The sequence below is a fragment of the Acinonyx jubatus genome, chromosome F2 (assembly GCF_027475565.1).
Source record: "Acinonyx jubatus isolate Ajub_Pintada_27869175 chromosome F2, VMU_Ajub_asm_v1.0, whole genome shotgun sequence".
In the NCBI taxonomy this organism is placed as follows: Eukaryota; Metazoa; Chordata; class Mammalia; order Carnivora; family Felidae; genus Acinonyx; species Acinonyx jubatus.
In genome coordinates, this window is record NC_069394.1 from 540,616 (window position 1) to 561,607 (window position 20,992).

Here is a 20,992-nt window from a genome sequence, read left to right on the forward strand (position 1 = left end):
GCCGGGCTCTAATTGAGGACATATGTCCCCGCGCGCGGCCATTGTGCGGCCTAGAGCCCCCGACACCCCCGCTCCCGGCCATTGGCGGCTGGGCCTGACGTCATGGGGGCTGCAAACTCGGGGCGGGCGGCCGCGGGAAGGGTTATCCGCCTGGTTGCGGAGCCGCCGGGGGGAGCTGCGGCCGCGCGGAAGGGTGTAAAACCACCAATGAAGTCGCATTTCCAGAGCAAGGGCATGGCAGCCCCTCTCCCCCTTCACAGCCCGCTCGCTGCGTCGCCGCTGCACTCGACATCCACCCCTTGGGAAAGAGGCGGGGGTGGAGGGAGGCCTCTCCAGCGGGCACGGGGTCAGCCCAGGTGACCGAGTGGCAGGGAGACACTGCGGCACGGGGCGCGCGCTGCGCTTCCACACTGCGCTTTCGCTGCCTCAGCATTCGCTCCTTCGCCTCACGCCTCCCCCTCTCGCCCCCGAAGATCCCTAGCCTCCATACCCGAAAGCTAGGCAGGCTGGACCAGACTGGGATCCGCCCTGCGTTCCTCCCCCAAAAGATCCCCAGTCCGGGGCGCAGGACTCCCAGGCCTGTTTCTGCCTCTCCCCCCACGCACGACAATGCCGCAGACCGCTGGGCCTCTATTCCCGAAGCTGCCTGGGGGAAATCCACACACGCGGGGGCCGCGGCATCCCCAAGACCCCTCCCAGGAGACCCTGGACGGGCCCGGCCCTGCGCAGCCATTTCCGCCGGCCTCCCCTCCCTCCCCTCCCTCCCCCTCCCTCAGCTTCTGGGCTTTAAAAGCCGGAGGCTGGGCCCGGCCGCAGGCAGAGGCGGCCGCGGGCGCAGGAGGCCGGGCCCTGGAGCTGTCCGAGCGCCGAGCCCCGCCCCCGGAGCCCCCGTCCCTCCCTCTCTCCTTCCCTCGGCCCGCCTTCTCTGCGCACCCCTCCCCCCGAGGACCCCCGCCCCCCGCTCGCCGCCGCCGCCGCCGCCGCCGCCGCTCGCTCGGGCTGCAGAACAATAAAGCAAGCCTCCCAGAGACCCCCGCCGAGGACCCCCGCCTGGCGGCAGAGCCCCCGCGGCCCGCCCCTCGCCGCCCGCGGCGGCTGAGCGCGCCCGGTCGCTGGCCGAGGTGCTGGCCGGGCCGGCGCTGGCCGCGGTGCTGAAGCTGCTGGCGCTCCCGCCGCCGCCGCCGCCGCCGCCGCCGCCGCCGCGTTCCCCGGGCCCGGCGCCTCCACCCCCAGGGGCATGGGGGGTCGCTGACTGAGGCTCCGCCGCGGCGGTGGGGGGGGGAGGGGAAGGGGGCCGCGGAGCCGGGCCAGCCCTGCACCCACTCGCAGCCTCCGGGCCCGGGACGGAGCCGCTCCCCCCTTCCCCACCCCCCACCCCCCGGCCTCCTCCCCCGCCTGTCCAGGGGCGGCACTGCGGGCTGGGAAGCCGGGACCAGAGGAGGGAAGGAAAGAAGGAAGGAAGGAAGGAAGGAAAGAAGGAAGGAAGGAAAGAAGGAAGGAAGAAGGAAGAGAGGAGAAGAGAAAAGAAGAGAAGAGAGAAGAGAAGAGAAGAAGGAAGGAAAAGAAGAGGCGTCCAGAGGAGGAGAGGAGGAAAGGCAGGGCAGGCAGAAGAGAGGACGGCACTCCAGCGGCAGCATCCAAAGGCCAGAGTGGGGACCCGTGCTGCCTCCGCCGCTCCTCGGATGGTGACGGGGCCCCGCCGCGGCCGCAGCCCCCCCCGCGCCCCGGCTCCGCAGGCCCGCAGCGCCGGAGCCCCGCAGGAATCATGCCCAGGTCCTTCCTGGTCAAGAAGGTCAAACTTGACACGTTCTCCTCGGCGGACCTCGAGAGCTCCTACGGGCGCGCCCGCAGCGACCTCGGAGTGCGACTGCACGAGAAAGGTGCGAGCTGGGCTGAGTCTGGGGGCAGCAAGGGGCCCAAGGCAATAGCTGGAAGGGGCAGAGGGCTAGAGTGTGGGGTTGGAGGGCTCAGGAGCCCCCGGAAATAGACCCGAGGGAAGCAGAACCAGAAGGAGGCAGTGGCTGGAACCGGACTGTGGAGGAGGGTGGGGAGAGGGGAAAGCAGAGGCAGGCCAGAACAGAGCCAAGACCCGGGCAGGGAGAGTGTCAATGCAGGAGAGAAGGTGGGGAACAAAGGTCAGAAATAGAAAGTACCCCACACCTTGAGCATGCGAGGACATAGACAGTCATATGGGCACTTGCTGACATGACAGGACCTGGATGCATGCAAACCCACACCCAGAAACCTGGGCCTTCCTCAGTATTCTCTCTCTCTCTCTCTCTCTCTCTCTCTCTCTCTCTCTCTCTCTCTCTCTTTTGGCTATGGTTAGCAGAATGCTGTGAGTTCCAGGGAGTAGGCATGGGTCCAGTGGGGGCCGCCACCTGTCAGGACTAAGGTACCAGCAGAGGCAGCAGCAGTATTTCCCCTGCAACCAGGGTCAGGGAGGAGAATGTGAGCAGGAGGGTTGTAGGTAGGGAGGTCCATGGTGCTGGTGTCAGGGGGAGGCTCTTTGTGTAAGGGTGCCCAAGTTCAAGGACAACTGTTAGCATGCAGGCAAGAGAGCTGGGGGTGCCAGCAGCGTGGGGTGGCAGAACCAGTGTGACCTGAGCCTGTGTGAGCCTGTGTGTGAGCCTGTGTGCGCCCATGTGACTGCGTGCAGCCATGTGACTGTGTGCGCTTGTGTGTGACCCTGTATGAGTGTGTGCCTGCCTGTGTGCCACTACATGGGACCATGTGACTCTGAGGCTGCTGGGCACCCATGTGACTGGCGACCCTGGCTGAGAGTGTGTCCAGGGTGGCCGCATGTGTGACCCTGCATGAGTAGGTGGTTTGCCGGGATCTTCGTGCAACCCACCCTGTGAGGGCACTCCAGGGTTGACCGTGGCTGGGAGGCTGGGTGTAACCCTGAAGAAGCCAGAGGCTGCATCGTTCGGTGTGTGCATTTGTGACTCTGAGGCTGTGAGATTCATCTTGTGCCTTGAGAACAAGTGCAGTTACCAGCATGAATGATGCTGCCTGCCTGCAGCTTGTCCCACGGAAGGTGTCCCCTTGCGGAATGCCCCTGCACTCTCCAACAACACAGCGGCTCCCTGGTCACTTGTCCTGAGGCTTGGGAAGGCGCCCACAACGGGTTAGGGCCTGGGGGAAGAGGGCAATGTGTAACAAGGTAGGACCCAGGGGTGGAGGATGACCGAAGGGAGCTGGGGAAGAAGGAGAGTGGATGGAGGAAGATAAGGCTGGAGCTGGAAGGGGGTCAAGTTCAGTGAGTAGTCGGAGACCTGGGAGGTAAGAAGGAGGGTGGAGAGGGTAGGAGGGCCTGCCGGAGGCAGAAGTCTTCAGGGCTTGTTGGGGGGCCTAGGGGACCAAGGAGGGGCAGCATCAAGGCTGGGCGCGAGTTCCAGGTGCCGCGGGGAAGAGCAGTTGGGACCCTCGAGAGGCGGGAGCTACGGGGTCCCTCGGTGGGCGGTCCTGGCTTTGTGCGCTGCGGGTCCGCAGTGTGTTGCATAATCAGGGAAACTGCTGAAGTGGGGAGAACCCGAGGGGGAGGAGGGGTGGAAGAAGGAGGGCGAGGGAAGCGCCGCCCCTCCCCCCTGACCTTGAGGCTCCGCGGAAGGGGGGCAGCCGCACCCGAGGATGCGCCTCTTTCCCTCCCCCTGTGAGGGTGGGGCCGGCGGGCGGCGGGGGCGGAGCCGGGGCCCGGCCCAGTCTCATCTCTCCTCTCTTCTCTTCCCCTCCCTGCCTCCTCCGTCCTCCTGGCCCCGCGGTACCCCGGCCCCTTCTCCTTTGTCCTTCTTCTGGTCCCCTCCTTCCCGGACCCCGTGTCTCCCGCCGCCTGCCCGTGTGTGTCTCGCCCGCTGCCCGCCTCCCCTCCCTCTGTGTCTGCCTGTCTGTCCGCCTCGGCCCTCAGGATACCTCAGCGACTACGCGGGGCCCGCCTCCGTCTACGATGGCGATGCCGAGGCGGCCTTGCTCAAAGGGCCGTCCCCAGAGCCCATGTACGCGGCGGCCGTGCGTGGAGAACTGGGCCCGGCGGCCGCGGGCTCGGCACCGCCTCCCACCCCGCGCCCAGAGCTGGCCACAGCCGCGGGCGGCTACATCAACGGCGACGCGGCGGTCAGCGAGGGCTACGCGGCTGACGCCTTCTTCATCACCGACGGGCGCTCGCGCCGTAAAGCAGCCAACGCCGCCGCTCCCTCCACGGCCTCCGCGGCGGCTCCCGACGGCGACGGCGGAGGCGGGGCCGGGGCGGGCGCGCGCGGCGCGGGGGCCGGGGCCGCGGGCCGGGGCGGCGCGCGCGCGGGGGTGAGCACGGAGGCGCGCGCGGGGCCCGGGGCCGGCGGCGCAGGGGGCCGGCACGCGTGCGGCGAGTGCGGGAAAACGTACGCCACGTCGTCGAACCTGAGCCGCCACAAGCAGACGCACCGCAGCCTGGACAGTCAGCTGGCGCGGCGCTGCCCGACGTGCGGCAAGGTGTACGTGTCCATGCCGGCCATGGCCATGCACCTGCTCACGCACGACCTGCGCCACAAGTGCGGCGTGTGCGGCAAGGCCTTCTCGAGGCCCTGGCTGCTGCAGGGCCACATGCGCTCCCACACCGGCGAGAAGCCCTTCGGCTGCGCGCACTGCGGCAAGGCCTTCGCAGACCGCTCCAACCTGCGCGCGCACATGCAGACGCACTCGGCCTTCAAGCACTTCCAGTGCAAGCGCTGCAAAAAGAGCTTCGCGCTCAAGTCCTATCTCAACAAGCACTACGAGTCCGCATGCTTCAAGGGCGGCGCGGGCGGGGGCGGCCCCGCGGCCCAGGCGCCCGCCGCCTCGCCGCAGCTCAGCCCCGTGCAGGCCTAGGGCGGCGGTGCCTCCGCCAGCCCAGCCGGGGCGGCTCTCAGCAATACGGGCCCCCAGGGAAGTCTCCGCCAGCGCCCGGGCGGGGGTGGGGGGGGGGTGGGCGGAGGGCGGGCCCCTCCTCACAGCAATAGAGGGAGGGGGCCCGGCCCCGCCCCGCCCGCCAGGGGCCTTGTCGGCCCCTTCAAGCAATAGGGTCCTGAGGGGAGACCCACCCCGAACCCCCTCCCTTCCCCTCCAGGGTGCCCCAGGCTTTTTCCCAGCAATAGGGTCGAGGAGACCCAGAACCGAACCTCATCTCCGAGTTAGGTCTCTGAAGACCGGGGTGGGGTGAGGTGGGGAGCACCCCCCCTCCTCCCTCCTCTGCGCCCCTGGATCGCGTCGCAGAGACTCAGGTCTTCCCCACTCCTTTCCCAAACCTTCCAAGGGCCAGGCCTGCGGCCTAGACGTCCGGGGAGCAGACCGGGGACGGGGGGGGGGGAAGAGGGGTAGAGCAGGAGGGAGGGGCCTGCAGAGGCGTCCCTACTCCTCAGTCTTCGCTGAAGCCCAGGAGTGATAGACGCGTTGGGGATCGGGGAGAGAGGCGGACGGCGGCACCCCTCTCCCTCGGGTTCTTTCTGGGGCCTCAGTCCAAGCCGCTCTCCCACCCTCGCCCCGCATCCTCTGCCAAATCCGAATTCTTCCAGCCCAGCTTCCCGGGCTCTGTCCTTCATAACGAATAATAATGACGCATATCGAATCGCATGGACTTATCCGACCTCCTCAGACCCCACTCCCGCCCTGCCCCGGGGCCCCCTCCCTCGTCCCCCGGCATTCGGTGTTGGAGGACGGATCCTGGGGCCCGGCAGGCAGGCCTGGGCACGGCCCATTACACACCTCTCTGTATTCGCTTTGCGGGTAAAGCCCCCTGGGGGGGTTGCGGACGCGTCGGGTTTCTTTCTTTCTGTATTTGTACGTTTTATTTATGAACGGATTGCACTCGGGTCAGGGAAGGGGCGCTGAGGCCCCCATCCTTCCCGCCGACGCCCGGGGCTTGGGATGTCCGGGATCACTTTCCCCGCCCCCGAACCCCGCCCCCCACCTGGGCCCCACCCTCGAGCCCCAGGCCCCGCCCCCACTCTGTTGCCAACTTTCGCCCGTCTATGCCAAAGCCTCGGCGGCGACCCCGCCCCAAGGGCCCGCCCCATTGGCCGCCGCCTTTGTGACGTCACTGCATGCAGCCCCAGCCCTCCTCCCGTCCCTTCCCGGGGCTGCCCGCTCCCTCTCCCTCTTAGTTAGTCCGATGCCGACTATAGAGCAATAATGCGCACTGCATGCGAAGCTGCCGCCGCCTCTAGAGTTACTGAGAATCAGGTATCCCCCTGCCCTATCCACCCCATAGGCCCCTAGATCAGGGACATTGCGCGGGGCCGGACGCGCAGACTTTCTTCCCCTCCTCCTCCCTACTCCCCCCACGGCAGAGCCCTGCGGGTGTAATGGTTCCAGGGGGCAGGGGCGGGGTGGTTGCCCCCAAGACCCCTCCTTCAGTCATTCATTACCCACCAACTGTTCATTGGGCACCTACTATGTGCCAGGCCCGCTGCAGAGTCGGCCAGGGATGCAGCGGCCTGCAGGGGCTGCACGCTCGTGACAGGCGTCCATCAGGTTTGGGTGGGCCAAGGAGGGCCGCACATGCAGAGAAAGGCCTGGCCCCTAGACCCAACCCTGCATCCCCTTTACCTCTTCCCCACCCCGGCCCGGGTCCAGTGCTGGGTGCACTTGGGCTCTACCTTTGACTTGGGCCTAGCGTTCTCAGCTCAGGTGGCACAGACCCAGGGCCCCCAAGGCCCAGCGCGACCAGGGCCACCCATAACGACTCTCAGTCCTTCCATCTCTCGGCCACTTAGGCTCTGCTGTGTGGGGCCAAGGCCCCAGGCCAGACAAAAGGTGCACACTGCAGTGTATGACCTGGTCAGCGCCACCCCAGTGGGCACCGAGTTGCCGCCGAGCCGCACCTGCAGGAGCAGACTGAGGGCCCAGCGCAGCAGGGCCCGTATCCAAACCCTCTATACCGCAACTCGTGTCCACACAGCTCCCAAGCTGGGGCCTGCCCTCCTGTGCTGGGCACACCCGCATGCACACGCACACACAGGCGCCCCACCCAACCCCCACACGCCTGTCTACCTACCTAAGGAGAAGGCCAGAGGGCCGTGGGCCGGCCAGGGTCTCCCGCTTCTCCGTACACCCCGCCGCCGTGGAAAGCCATGGGCCCCCTCCCGCCCCCATAACTAAGCAGCACAATAACCGACTTAGCGAATTCAGGTAGAAGGAACGTTTAGGTAGCACCTATTTTGTACTGATTCTACGAGTAGGGCCCGAGATGCGGGGGCCCTCGGGTGGGGGTTGCGGCCGCCGGCCTGCCCCGCCCCCACCCCCGCCTGCGCCCCGCCGCCTTGTACATACTCCCACCCGGAACAGGCCGGGATTTTTACTCGGGCCGCGCCCCTCTTCCGCCCCCGTTTGGGGCTGGGCCGGCCGGACAGACGGACGGACGGACAGACCTCCTTCCTAAGCACAATAGCACCAGCTCCCCGGAGCGCCGCACCTCCACGAGGAGAATAAATGCCACTCTTGATAGAACTTGGAGTGTCGGGTTGATGTATCCAGTGCTGGGCCCAGGCCACAGGGGGTGCTGAGATGTCTGGGGGGCGGCTTCCTAGCCCTGCTGCATCCCAGAGGCAAGGTTGGTGCAGGTCCAGTGCTGGGAGTGGCAGCCTGCCCACACAGCCCTGAGGTCATGTCACTACCTTTCGTGAGGGTGTGGCACTGTCCCCTTGCTCGGGAGGGCTATCTTCTTCCCCATGGGAGGGCCAGCTTGGCAGGCCAAGCCATGGGAGAACCCCCCTCCCCCCCCCCCCCCCCCCCCCCCAATGCAAAGCAGCTGGCAGGTTAGTCTGCTCTGGGCCAGGAACTGGGGTTAGGCTCTGCTGTTCGGCTCTGCTTAGGATCTCCAGCCTGAATTCAGGCCTGGCCCAAGAGTGATCTAGAATCACCCGAGTAGGTACAGCAGGGCCTGCAGAGGTGTGTCTACTCTTCCCATAGGGGCTCCTGCTGTTCCTCAGGCTTGACAGGCACCAACAAGCCCTTCTCAATGCCAGTGGAGAAAATGGGAACAGGAGAAGGTGCAAAGTCTGGCCTCTGCTTCCTGCTGCTCACATCTTGACCCCCACTGTCTGAGGAGGCCTCCACAGACAGCTGACTCATGCTGCTTCTGGGGAGGGGCCACCCAGGGGACAGAGAGGCTTCCACAGCCACCCACAGCCCTCAAGCTCTAGACAGGATGAATCAAATTGAGATGAGGGGTGGGACTGTGCTGGTCAGGGACAGGCCAGGAACAGGGACCCCCCTGCCCCACCAATGCCCCCTGATACTCAGGTTGGCAGGTATGAGCTGAGAGGCCCAAAGTCTTTGGAGACATGTAGTCAAACCAGGTCATCCCAGAGCCAGCTGAACCCCAGCAGAGACAGGCCTGCCTAGACTTCATCAGAGTGGACAGCAGGGGCGCCTGACCTTCAGGAGGATGTCAGTTGGTAGGCTGCTCGTGGTGGGGCTCACATGGAGGTGGGCACCCTCTTCTGGGGAGCACTGTCAACAGTAAAACCCTAGGAGTGAAAGCCCCTGTTATTGGTAGAGGTCAGGGACCTTTGACCTTCACTGTCCCCAGGCTGGGGTAAGCATTCGCCAAATTTGCATGTGAACAATCAGCGGGGAGAACAGCTTATCCAAGGCCTGCCTTTGACATAAGTCCTGTCCCAGTACCTCACCCACCCTACACCTGGAGTCACCCCTGGGTGGGTGCCAATGGCAGGGAGGAATGCCCATTCCTTCCCAGCTTTTGAGTCTAGACTGGTGATTTCTGCTTCTTCAGGACCCTGAGGGGCAGTGGGGGTGGAAGGATGAAGGCTGACTCCCTGAGGCCTGGGATGAGTCCAACTCTCAGTCTCCACAGACTTCCGTGGACAGGGCTTTGTATCCCAAAGAATGGGCAGCATGGTCTGCTAACCGCCATGTCCCATGTCTCCCGGCTGGCCGCACCCTTCATAGACCTCAGTGGCCTGCCTGTGGCACCTCAGCCACAGGTTGAGGTTCTAACCTCTGAACCTCTTCCAGCCAGGCCTGCAAGGCTCCTGGCCTCTAGTCCCTTAATCAGTTGCTGCCCCTGGCAGGGAAATCCCCACTGAGCTTTCTTCCACAACCCCTCTTGTACACCTTTGTCACCAAGAAACCCCACCTACCTTAACCTTTACCCTCTCCTCTGGTGCCCTGGATCCTAAGGTAACTGGAGCTTCCGGGGTAGGGGGAATTCTAAAGCTGCTGCACTGGCCCACTCTCCCTCCCGAGGCCTGGCCCACACTCTCCCACAGGCAATGTCCCCCTCCAGGACCAGCCCACACCAGTACTGAGGCTCTTCCTTATTGGTGTTCTCACAGCCTGTGCCTACCTCTTAACTTGATGCCTGGCTTTCCTCTCACTCAACTCCAGTGCCAGAACCTTGGCTGTCCCACCAGTTCCCCACCAGACTGGTCCTCCCTGGTGATCCCTTGTCCACTCTGGTTGCTTTACTCCCACTGCCACTTACAGCCGATGGTTTGGAGCTGGGATGTGGGCACAGGCAGCTGCCTCCAACATGACCCTTCACTCATTATTGACTACTGCACTCGGCTTCTGCAGGCCTACTGGAAGCCCGAGTCGCCAATCTCTGCCCGCCTGGGCGGGGCCTCTAGTTCTTGGCGCTGTATTGAAGGATGGCACGGCCAGAAGGCATGCAGAGACTCGTGGGTGTGTGTGGCAGAGCTCCCAGGGCTCACTCCTCCATGCTGGCCTCCCGAGAGGACCCTCTCCTTTGTTCCCCCTCCGTTGGGATCAGTACTCAGAAAGGCCTAGCTCTGCCTGGCCCCGACCACCCAATGAACAGATGAGAGTTTTGGAAGACTGGATAGGAGACAAGATTGATCTTGACTCACCCAAGTTGAGCTGCGTGGGTGTGTGGGAATGGCTCTCCAGCCCCAGTCAGGGCAGCCCGGTTACTCGAAGCCACCTATCAGATAGCCCTAGCCTGCTAGGTAGAGATGCTAGGCTGGTATCAGTCCTAGATGGCCCAGTGGCAACAGGAACGTGTCACTAGGGGGCCCAGGCACTGTGGTGAAGGTGGTGGAACAGGGGTGTGCCCGGGGGAAAGGCAGTGGCCAGCCCATAGAGGCCACTAACTTGAGGCTGAACCTCTCAGTTTATTTGCTTCTAGACAGGTGCTCTTGGTCCTGCTCACCTTGGGAGTGAATGGCTAACCCATTTTGCTGCTGGGTAAACCCTCCCTCAGCCTCCAGTGAACCCTCACACTCTGAAATCCAGGGTGCTCACACTCCATGCCCTATGCAAAGATGTGTGTCAAGCTAAGGTGGAAGGCACACTTGCTCCCTAGCGGGTTGCACTGTGCGGTTGTGCAATGATACGGAAGCCTCTGGGTCCCCACCATTCGACACTCCAGGCTCCACGTGCCCTGGCAAAACTAGCCGGAGTGGAAGTGAGGGAGGCCCTGCAAGTCTGTGGAGGTGGGTGCAAGGGGGGCCGGGTGGAGGCGGGCCACAGTGTGGCCACGCGGGGATGGGAGTGGGGGGGGGGGTGGGGGCTGCACCTTCCCTGTCCTTGCTGGGCACTTTGAGGTAGGGTCAGTGGGCCGGGCGGGCTTCCCAGGGACACGGGGCCTGGGAGGGCTTTCTCTTGCTCCATCTTTCGGTCCGGCGCTTGTTGGAACAACCTAAGCCGAAGTAAAGAGGGTGCTTCTGCGGTGGTAACCAGAGGGCTCGTGGAGCACAACTGCGCCGCGCCGCGCGCTCCGGAACCAACACTCTGGGTGGTGGGCGAGGCGAATCCCCAGGGACGTGGGCGGCCGGACGGTAACGCAAGAGGCATTTCTCCATAATCTACACCCCACACTGCGCGCCTCGGCTGGGGAATGACGAAACCCGGTGTTTACACAGTGGGAGAAGAAGCAGGCAAGCGGTCAGGGGCGGCCCGCAGCTGCCAGGAAGCCTGACGAGTTCCGCAGAGACGCTGAGGCCCGCGGGGCAGTGGCCCCGTCGCGGGCCGTCCGCCAGCAGACACGCTCCCGCCTGAGCCCGGCTACCGTGACTCCCAGCGTACGCCGCGCTGGGCGGCCCCGGCTCCCAGGGTGCCGCGCGCGGGGGGAACCACGACTCCCAGAATACCCCTCGCGCCCGCGGACTACAAACGGGCGCGCGCCGCCGCGGCTGGCCAGTTAGAGGCTCCCGGAGAGACCAGAGCGTGGTCCTCGGGCTGCCCGGAGAGCGCGCGCTGATTGGCGGCCCGGGCCTGCGCGCGGGCTACGGCGTCCGGCAGGGGGCGGTGGGGGCCGTTGGCCGAGAGTCCGGAGGCGGGGTCGCGGGCCTTGGGCGCTGCGAGCCCGGCGGGCCACGACTCGGCCGGGACGGGGTGCGGGCTGAGGCAATGGGCGACCGCGGCGGCGCGGGCGGCTCCCGGCGCCGGAGGACGGGTTCACGGCCTTCGAGCCAGGGCGGCGGTGGGCCCACGGTGGCGGAAGTGGAGGTGCGGGACGTGGGCGCCGGGGGAGACGCGCCGGCGCCGACTCCGGCCCCGGACAAGGGCGAGGACGGAGACTCCGACGTGGGCAGCGGCCACTGGGATCTGAGGTAGCGAGGCGTCTCACCCCTAACCCCTGCCCGAGACCCTCCCCACATCCCCGGGCGTGACCGCAGCAGCGCGGGCTCCGAGTCGGAGAGCCTGGCTCCCGGACTTTGGCGTGGACAGGTGTGCCCCCCTTGGGCCCCTGCGGGGGAACTGAGGCATAGGAGTGGAGAGTCACTTGCCAAGGTCACCCACGTGGGGGCCAGAGGGGAGCCGGCGGCAGTCCGGCTTTCAGACCCCCAACCCTCTCTCTACACATCCTCATGTGGGTCCTTAGGCTCTTCCTCAGGGTAACTCAGGACGCTGACCCCCAGGCCGGCTGGCTTCTGCTACGCACAAGTTTTCTGTGTTTGGAAGAAGGAGGGATCAGGTCGTTTGTAATTGAGGAGGTCTCTCCTGGGGGTTGTGAGGGGTGCCTTGGTGGTAGGAGGTCTCCCATAGGAGGGTGGACCTGCTGGGGAGGCAGCCGGCAGGAGCCTGGGACTGCCTGAGGGTCGGCACAGGGCAGCGTGAGAGTCTTTCTCTCCCTGCAGACCCTCCCAAGAGTCGTCTTCGCGGGGGTCCCTTCCTCCCTTCCTGACACACTCGTCCCTTTGTCACCCAGTGCCTGGCTGGGCTGGGGCCCTGCTTACCTTGTCAGAACAAGTTGGGTCCTATATTGGGACTCTCAACCCCTGGTTGGGGTACAGGAGAGGGGTTCGAAGTGCCCACAGGTGGGCACCCTGTTTATCTGAAGGTCTGGCCGGAAGGCGTTGGGTGAGGAAACCTGACTGACTGGGAGGACTTGGAAGGACAGGGTGTCGGCTGCCTCCAACCTCCTTCTCCCACTTCTGGCCTTCAGTGTGGCCCGGGTGTCCTCGGGGGCTCTGGCTTTGGGGGCGCCTTTGGGGCTAGAGGTTATCAAGGAGGAAGTGGGCAACTAGGCAGTCTGTTGGCAAGGATTTGCTCTCTTAGTACCCAAGAACGGAGGCTTTCTTCACTGTGCTGAGAGGGTGGGTGAGGCGGCCAGGGGCCTTGCCCTTGTGGTGCTCCCAGTCCACCTGAGAGATAAGATGATGTCAGTACTGAGCAGTGTGAGCAAAGGTCAGGCCTGGAGTCCCTGAAGGCGCTGTGGCGGAGGAGCAGAAGCGAGGAGGAGCGTGCCTTTCCTGCAGGGGCGGGGAAAGGGGCTTGTTTCCTGCGGGCCTGGGAAGGTGCTGAAGGAGGCTGCAAAGGACCCAGGGTCCTGGAGTCTCCTCTGCTAAGTGCCGGTCAGGAGGCAGGGGCGTGGCTAGCATGCTCTCCTCCAGAGGTGGCAGGAGTTGGTGTCCTTTTGTGTAAGATGGGGAGTGCTGACTTTGGGCCAAGTTGCCACTCTGGGATGGGCAGTCACTTCCCTGCTCTGCCAGGGCCAGCTGTCCAGAAGCCTCGCCCATGTCCCTGAGAGCTGGGCTGAGCAAGTGGCAGCCCCGTCTGCCAGGCCTGGAAGTCTGGGCCCCCTGGGAAGAGGAGCAGTAGATGGCAGGGGTGGGCCTGCCCAGGGCTGGGGAGGGAGCTGGCAAGGACGGTCCTCTCCTGGTCTCCAGGTCGTGCAGGCTGTGTGTGCTTGTTTCTCAAAGGCCGGTGACCCAGGGCCCAGAGGGCCGCCAGGGTCAGAGCTGGCTCTGGCTGCCCTCCGGGGATTTGGCTCCTACTCATCTCCTTGTCAGCCTCCTCTTAATTGTCTCCCCTCCTTTCTGCTTATTGCCTTTCCCTCCCTATTCCTCCTTGCTCCCTGGGCTCTAGGCCTCCTCCCCTGCCTGCACTTCCTGCTCACCTTGGCCTGGGCAGGTGGGTCAGGCTCTGGGTGTGAACTCATTTCTTCCGGGCCATGGCCAGGTGTGGCTCTGGGGCAGGAAGGAGAGGGCACCCCACACACTGCCCGTGCCATCTGGCTCTCTGTTCATGGACACTCCCAGCAGGGCCTTCTAGTCTCAGGGCTCTCCCAGGGTGTTTGTTCCTGGGTTGCCCTCTGTTTCTTCCTTTCCACTGGGGTCTTCCCAGATGCAGAGCCTGCCTCCTTACCTTGTACCCCAGGGCTCAGCCCCAAGGCCCGGTGAAGGAAGTGCTGAGGAAGTGGCAGCTGGGAGGAGAGCTGGCAGCCTGCCCCCTCCTGGCTCCCCTTGGCCCTGGAATTGGACCACGTGGTCCCCAGTTGTGATCCACACTTGAGGGCTGTGCCCCTGGGGAAGCTTTGAACTTTGGCCAGGCTTAGTTTTCCTTTGCACCTACCTCCCAAAGTTGATGGGAGAGTTGAGTGAGATGATACATGCCATGAGTTACAGTGGCCCTGGGGAGCAGGTGTGGGACCGCTGGAAGGCACAGAGGTGTGGGTGGCCCTGGTAGTAGGGGAGAGGGTGACAAAGATAGCTCTGGAGACTGTGGCCATATCCTGCCTGCCTGCCCTCTGGCCCACTGCTGCTGAGCGCACTGGCAAGGCTGGGCCTTACGGGTTTTGGTGGGTGGTGGGCTTCCTTCCCTGGGTCTCTGATGTGCGTGGAAATGGGGTTGCCTGGGGCAGGGGGATGGTCGGGAGCCCTGTGGGGGGACCTAGGGAGTGGGTGTGGGCAGGTTGGGAAGGCCTGGAGAGCCTGACACAGGAATCTGAAAAAGCTTATTTATAATATCATTTGGTGTCAGATTTGGAAAACAATACCCGTTTCCACCCCTGTTTTCATCTTAGAGATTGCTGAAAATAAAGCCGGCATGGTCTCCTTGGTGGCCCGAAGCGGGCAAGGGGTCACACTGTTGTGAAACGTTGTGCAGATGGGGGTGGCAGGTTGTGGCACCAGGGCCTCTGGGACACTTCCAGTGAAAGTGGACAGATTCAAACTTGGCGGAAGGGCTGGGGAGGCCCCTGTCTAGTGGACAGACCCAGAGATTGTCCCCTCTGGGGAGTGAGGCCCTGGACCTGTGCTGGCCTCACAGGAAAGCAAGTGCAGAGACTCGGGGAGAAGAGGGCCCCTGTGGCCTCACCGCCAGGCCCAGGACAGACTGGGAAGCTGGATGCAAGGAGGTCAGACATGGGCCAGGTGCGGTACAGACCTTGCCACTGCTCTCGCTAAAGAGTGCTGAGTAGCATCTCAGCCTTTCCAGTCCGTCACTTCCTGTGTGGCGCTGTCTAGGTGTTGACCCCGACCAAAGGAAGGCTTGCCACTGAGGTGGGGTCAGCACTGAGAGGACATCTGTGCTGTCGTGACTCTGGTGTGTACACCTGAGCCCACTTTTCCTACCTGGGTGTCTCAAGAGGTGGAGATGTGTGTCCCTGGCCTCATGTCTTACAAAACCGGAGGCCTTGCTCAATGTTGTGTGGGGCTTCCTGGTGGCATGGCAGCTGGGGTGGGGTGGGGCCGCAAACTGAGAGAGCTGGGAGCTGGGTCTGGGCCTTGCCCCAGCCGTGCTGTGGCCCTTCCTCTACCTCTGTGTCACCCAGAGGATCAGGCAGGGATGTGAGAGTCTGCTTATGTGTCCCCGACCTCAGCAGTAGGTGGGAACTCTCATGGGTGGGCACTGAAATTGCCTTTTCCTGCTTCTGGGGGAGACCTCTCTGCCCTTAGGCATCTGGCACCTGGGTGGGCTCCTCTTGCCCCCCTCGCTCTGGGCAGGAACACAGCGCTCATCCTGTGGCCGAGCTGGGACAGGTTATGATTTTTTAGAAACAACTGGAGGCTATGTGAATGTATAAGGGTTGGGCCTCTGACCCCGGGAAGGTGCATGTAAGTCCAGGTGCTCAGCTGGCCCTTGGCCTGGATCCCTGTGCACATTCAAAGCTGTGTAGGCCAAATGGAGGAGGAGGTTGTCTGAGGTCGGGTGGGGGGGGGGGGCCCTCAGGGTGCTGGGTGGTAGGATAGGCTGACTCAGTGAGGCCCTCGCTTTTGCACAGCATTGCAGGTGGGCCTATAGATCCTGGAATGGACTCTTCCTGTGGGCCTGTCACCACTCTGTAGCCAGCGTTCATGGTGGCAGCCAGAGGCCTCTGGGGAGTGAGGCCAGGCTCTTGGCCTGGGGTGCTCCAGCTGCACGTAGCCCTGGGCTGGGCAGGGCCAGCTGTGCTGTTCTTGTTTGTGGCATGACCCTGCCCACTGCCTGGGAGGCCAGGCTTCTGGTGGCCCTGAGAGCTCGTCCCTGCCTGGCTCTCCTGTGATTGTAGATGGGGAGTAGGATGTGTGGGCAGAAGAGAGGGCTGGGTGGGGCCCGGACCACCCTGCTGGGCCAGGATGGGTGAGAGCCGCTCAGGGGAAGGGGCTGGGGTCTGCCCTGCCCTGGGCCCTGAGGTTGGCTCCTGAGGGGCTGAACTTGGCTGGGCTCTTGGGCCCTGACCTGCCCTTGGACTTGGAGGAGTGAGCCCGCTTTTGGTCCTGCCCAGGGTTCTCATGGCCCAGGGTGCTCTGCTGGTGCCTACTTATGAGGGTGTGCCTCCTGCCCTATCAGGTGCCACCGCCTGCAAGATTCTTTGTTCAGCTCTGACAGTGGCTTTAGCAACTATCGTGGGATCCTGAACTGGTGTGTGGTGATGCTGGTGAGTAGCATGGTATCGGAGTAGGTGGCCCTGTGGCCAGGGCTCCGTTCGGGGCTGACCTTTGCCTGGGTACCAGCTCTGCCCTCTGGGGGAAAGGGGCCAGCGCTTATGTGGCTGGGTTGTGTGGGGCACTGGGCTGGTGGGGGGAAAGTTATGGTGATGGTCCCTGCATCGGCCACACACGCAACTCTCGTCCCTGTTGAATCCCAGGAATAGCACATGTGAGTGGTCTTGGGGGTCCAAAAAAGAGTTCCTTCTGCTGTTCTGAATGGCCCTTGTGGGCGTGGAACCCCTGGCAGGCCTGGCCTGGCGGGGAGCAGGGTTTAGCGGATGGCTCTTGGGCTTAGTCTGGCAGCCCCAAGCCCCGACTCTGAGGGCACCTGGCCTCTGTCCCTCAGCCTTTGTCCTAGGTGCCCCCATGAAGGGATTAGAGCTCTTGCCTCCACCTCACCGTGTGGCCTGGCTGTGGCCCCTGCCTCTGGGGCCCGGTTCCCGCTGGCACCTTGTGGGGGTGGGGCCAGCAGCCCTGGCCCAGAAACAGCTAGAGCCCAGGGCTCAAAGGGGCAAGCCCACAGGGTGGGGCAGGGGGCAAGCTCCTGTCTGGGTCCAGCCCCCACCGCTCAGACTGATGTGGCCAGAGACCTTTGACCCTTGCCCTGACATGACGGCCTCGGGTACGGCTCCGGTGGTTACCCATGTGGAAGGGGCTCCAGGCACACCCATGCCCTCCCTGCCGGTGGCCCCAGGAGGCTCTCCAGGGAGCTGTGGGGGGCAACACAGTCTGGTGGGTGGGAAGCTGGCTAGGCAAGGGGATGGTGGGTCAAACGCCTGCCTGACGTCATCTCAGGAGGTGTTGTGTCCTTGGCCTCTGGAGGCCATGCTTGGGCTGGGTTTGTACTGGCAGCCTGAGCAGCAGCCTGTGTTCCCTGCAGCCCTTGGGCCTGCCTGGCCCTTTGGCGCAGACCCAAAACCTTTCCCCTGCTTCCGGTGCCTCCACTGCCCCCTCGCTGAAGGAGATTGTGTCCCATGTTTAGGCTGCTTGCTGCGTCCCTCCGTGGCCTGGGCCTTGAGGTGAGCGCTGCCCGTTAGCAGCTCTGGCTCCTGCCTGCTGTGGGCTCTCAGGACAGGCCACTACCAGGTGTGACGGCAGCACATCCGTGCCTGGCAGGAGGTTGGCAGGTCAGGCGGGTGGCTCGGGAGGGCAGGACCCCCGTCCCTGTTTGTCATCTCTGTGCGAAGTCCTTACCTGGCAGTCAGGGGACCCATGAGTGTCCCCTTGCTGGCATCACTTTTCCACAGGACCTACCATGAGCCCTGGTCAGGGTCTGAGCTTGGGGCACTTGGCAGGGTGTGTGTGTTGTGGGTGGAGGAGGAGACCCGGGTGCCTGCAGAGGGAAGCCGCTCCCCAGCCCCAGGCTGGAGCCAGGAGCCCAGCTTGAGGGGGTTTCTGCCCTTGGAAGCTGCTCTGGGGCCACGTGCCCAGGCTTGGATGCTACAGGGATAGCGGGAGAGGGGCAGGGGCCCAAGCACCAGGTGGCACTCCAGGCCTGGCTGCTGAGCCCCTTAGAACTCTGGTCCGCTGCTTCTCCCCACTCCCCAGGGTGTGGGCACCCCTGGTGTGGCATCTGCCGCTCACCCAGGCACTGCAAGTTTTGGGTGAGGCACTGCAAGGACGTTCTTGGGCAGGCTTGGGCCTTGGGGCCGTCACCAACTCAGTGGGACAGATGAGGGCTGCTAGGCGTCAGGTCATTTTGCACCACTGCAGACGCCAGTATCGTGTCTGGGGTGACGTGGGCAATGGCAAGACTTGCTGTCCCTGCACCAGTGTGGGGTGAGGTGGGTGGTAAGTCTTAGCGTTGGCGTGGAGGTCAGACAGGGCTTGCGTCCTGGGTTTGCAGGTGCGGGTTGCCATCTGGACCCAGGGCTCCTGCCGCTATAGGTGCTGGGACGAGCTGGGGTGGGTGCCCTGTGGCCAAGGCTCATGGGGCTGTGCCCTTCCTCTCTCTTGCAGATCTTGAGCAATGCACGGTTATTTTTAGAAAACCTCATCAAGTGAGTGTCTTCCCCAGGGCCCCTACCCTGCCCCTGAGGCCTCTCCCCACCTGCTCAGGCCCTCATCCCCACCCCCCACCCCCCACCCCCATCCCCAGGTATGGCATCTTGGTGGACCCCATCCAGGTGGTGTCTCTGTTCCTGAAGGACCCCTACAGCTGGCCCGCCCTGTGCCTAGTTATTGGTGAGCTGGGAGCCAGGCAGGGCTTCGGGTGGGGACAGGCCTTGACCTGGGCCTGAATCGCCCCATGGCACTTCCATCCTCAGTGGCCAATGTCTTTGCTGTGGCTGCATTCCAGGTGGAGAAGCGCCTGGCAGTGGTAAGCAGTGCCTTCGGGTCCCCTGCCCTGCCTAGAGGTCTGCTCTCCTCATTAGGCCTGTGTTTCAGGCTGTGTGTAGCTTCCCTGGGAGGGCCTGTGCCCCAGGCCTGGCAGCCCTTCCCCAGGGAGTGGGGGCTCTGGCTGAGCACGCTGCCCCCGCCCCCCCCCCCCCCCAGGGTGCCTTGACGGAACAGGCAGGGTTGCTGCTGCACGTGGTCAACCTGGCCACCGTTCTCTGCTTCCCGGCTGCTGTGGCCTTGCTGCTTGAGTCCATCACTCCAGGTGTGCCCCTTCCCTCATCCCACCCGTTCCCACCTGTCTTGAGCCCGCAGGAGAGACCCAGGTCAACCACAGGGGCTGTGCCTGTGGCTCTCCCGCGGGTGGTGTGGGGGGGCTGTGGCCTGAGCCTGCCTCTTCCGCAGTGGGCTCCGTGCTGGCTCTGATGGTGTACACCATCCTCTTCCTCAAGCTCTTCTCCTACCGGGACGTCAACCTGTGGTGCCGAGAGCGAAAAGCTAAGGCCAAAGCCAAGTCTGGTGAGGGGCTGCCTGGGGCTGGGGCCTTGGAGCCTGTGCCACCTGCCACGGGGCCAGACCTGGGCAGCAGTGAGGCCTCACATGCCACCCCCCTACCCCCCCCCCCGCCCCAACTTGCTTGTAGCTTCTGCAGGTAAGAAGGCCAACGGGGGAGCAGCCCCGCGCACTGTGAGCTACCCAGACAACCTGACCTACCGTGGTGAGGACCCTTCCGGGGTGTGGCTAGAGGGCAGCCAGGGAGGGATAGCATGGAGCAGGCCCCCTAGCCCCACCCTGCCATTCCAGATCTGTACTACTTCCTCTTTGCTCCTACTCTGTGCTACGAGCTCAACTTTCCCCGTTCTCCCCGCATCCGAAAGCGCTTCCTGCTGCGGCGGCTCCTTGAGATGGTGAGGATAGAGGCGGGGCGGTGGTGCCTCGAGGGGTTGGGGTCTGCTGGCTGCTGGGGGACTCAGCCTGCTGCTCTGCTTCTTCCCTCAGCTGTTCTTGACTCAGCTGCAGGTGGGGCTGATCCAGCAGGTATGCGGGGCCGGCGGGGCCGGGCCGGAGCGGGAGCTCAGGGTAGCCAGGGGGCTGACGGTGTGCCCTCTTTTGCAGTGGATGGTCCCCACCATCCAGAACTCCATGAAGCCTTTCAAGGTGAGGGGTCAGGCTCTCCTGCGGTGGGGTGGGGTGGGGGATGACGGGGGGGGGGGGGGCTGCGGCTAGGGGAGCCAGCTCAGCTCTGTCTCTGCAGGATATGGATTATTCACGCATCGTTGAGCGCCTGCTGAAGCTGGCGGTGAGCCACGGGGCTGGGTAGGGTGGGGCACGAGTGAGCCGGTGGGTGGGGTGTTCTGGAACCTGGCACCTGCCTCCCCCCAACCACAGGTCCCCAACCACCTCATCTGGCTCATCTTCTTCTACTGGTTCTTCCACTCCTGCATGAACGCCGTGGCTGAGCTCATGCAGTTTGGAGACCGGGAGTTCTACCGGGACTGGTGGTGGGTGGCCTTGGGCGTGGGGCTGGGGGCTGGGCTGTGGTGCCAGCTGGTCACTCACTGCCGCTGTCTGTTCCTAGGAACTCTGAGTCCGTCACTTACTTCTGGCAGAACTGGAACATCCCTGTGCACAAGTGGTGCCTCAGGTGGGCACGGGCAGGAATGTGCCTGGTGGGGGTGCAGTTTCGTGTGGTCCTGGGCACCCATCCCACGGCCCCCTCCCTCCACAGGCACTTCTACAAGCCCATGCTTCGACGGGGCAGCAGCAAGTGGGTAGCCAGGATGGGGGTGTTCTTTGCCTCGGCCTTCTTCCATGAGGTCAGTGCTCTGCAGGCATCATGGCCTCACCTTAGGGGGGTGGGTGGGTGTGTGTGTGTGTGTGTGGCCCGAAGTGGCAGCTGATCCTTTCACTCCCCCTGCAGTACCTGGTGAGCATCCCCCTGCACATGTTCCGCCTCTGGGCCTTCACAGGCATGATGGCTCAGGTGAGCATTCCCTCTGCAGCCACCCTCTCCCGCTGCCCCGGGAGCCGCCAGCCCTGTGGTCACTATGGCCCACTGACTGTGGCCCCTGGGGTATGTGTCCCCAGATACCCCTGGCATGGATAGTGAGCCGCTTCTTCCAGGGAAACTACGGCAACGCAGCTGTGTGGCTGACGCTCATCATTGGGCAGCCAGTGGCCGTGCTCATGTATGTCCACGACTACTACGTGCTCAACTACGAGGCCCCGGTGGTCGGGGCCTGAGCTGCTCCACAGCAGGTCCTCGCTGCCGATGGCCAGGGCCCATCACCCACCTGTGTGCTAGGGAGGGGGCTCGGCTGTCCACTGCCTCCTCCCAGCCACGCCTCCCTCCCCCGGAAGGCCTCTCTGCCCTCATGGGGCTCCTTCCTGCCCTGCTCAGGGATGGCAGACCAGGCACAGGCCAGCACTGGTGGGAAGTGCCAGTGCCCCAGGAATCTGTGTGATCCTGCCCAGGGGTCTGAGGAACTCAATAAAGTACTGTCCAGAGTGGCTGCCCTCAA

At 64.2% G+C, this 20,992-nt stretch overlaps 2 protein-coding genes across 3 annotated transcripts; both read left to right on the plus strand.

Moving 5' to 3' along the window:
• Window positions 1-1,151: 1,151 nt before the first annotated feature.
• Window positions 1,152-7,461, plus strand: SCRT1 (scratch family transcriptional repressor 1). The gene is made up of 2 exons (XM_053208131.1): window positions 1,152-1,880; window positions 3,908-7,461. Exons 1-2 carry the CDS (start codon window positions 1,766-1,768, stop codon window positions 4,843-4,845), a joined length of 1,053 nt encoding a protein of 350 aa, XP_053064106.1. The 5' UTR covers window positions 1,152-1,765; the 3' UTR covers window positions 4,846-7,461.
• Window positions 7,462-11,136: 3,675 nt separating this feature from the next.
• DGAT1 (diacylglycerol O-acyltransferase 1) lies at window positions 11,137-20,992 on the plus strand. Of its 2 annotated transcripts, none has more exons than XM_027063616.2 (17): window positions 11,137-11,549; window positions 15,994-16,081; window positions 18,093-18,133; window positions 18,232-18,317; window positions 18,401-18,453; window positions 18,630-18,735; window positions 18,876-18,989; window positions 19,114-19,188; window positions 19,275-19,378; window positions 19,470-19,508; window positions 19,587-19,628; window positions 19,726-19,770; window positions 19,860-19,972; window positions 20,050-20,115; window positions 20,200-20,287; window positions 20,392-20,454; window positions 20,559-20,992. In XM_027063616.2, exons 1-17 carry the CDS (start codon window positions 11,347-11,349, stop codon window positions 20,712-20,714), a joined length of 1,482 nt encoding a protein of 493 aa, XP_026919417.1. In that variant the 5' UTR covers window positions 11,137-11,346; the 3' UTR covers window positions 20,715-20,992. The 2 variants fall into 2 exon arrangements, with proteins under 2 accessions (XP_026919417.1, XP_026919418.1); XM_027063617.2 differs by lacking the exon at window positions 11,137-11,549 and adding an exon at window positions 15,385-15,783.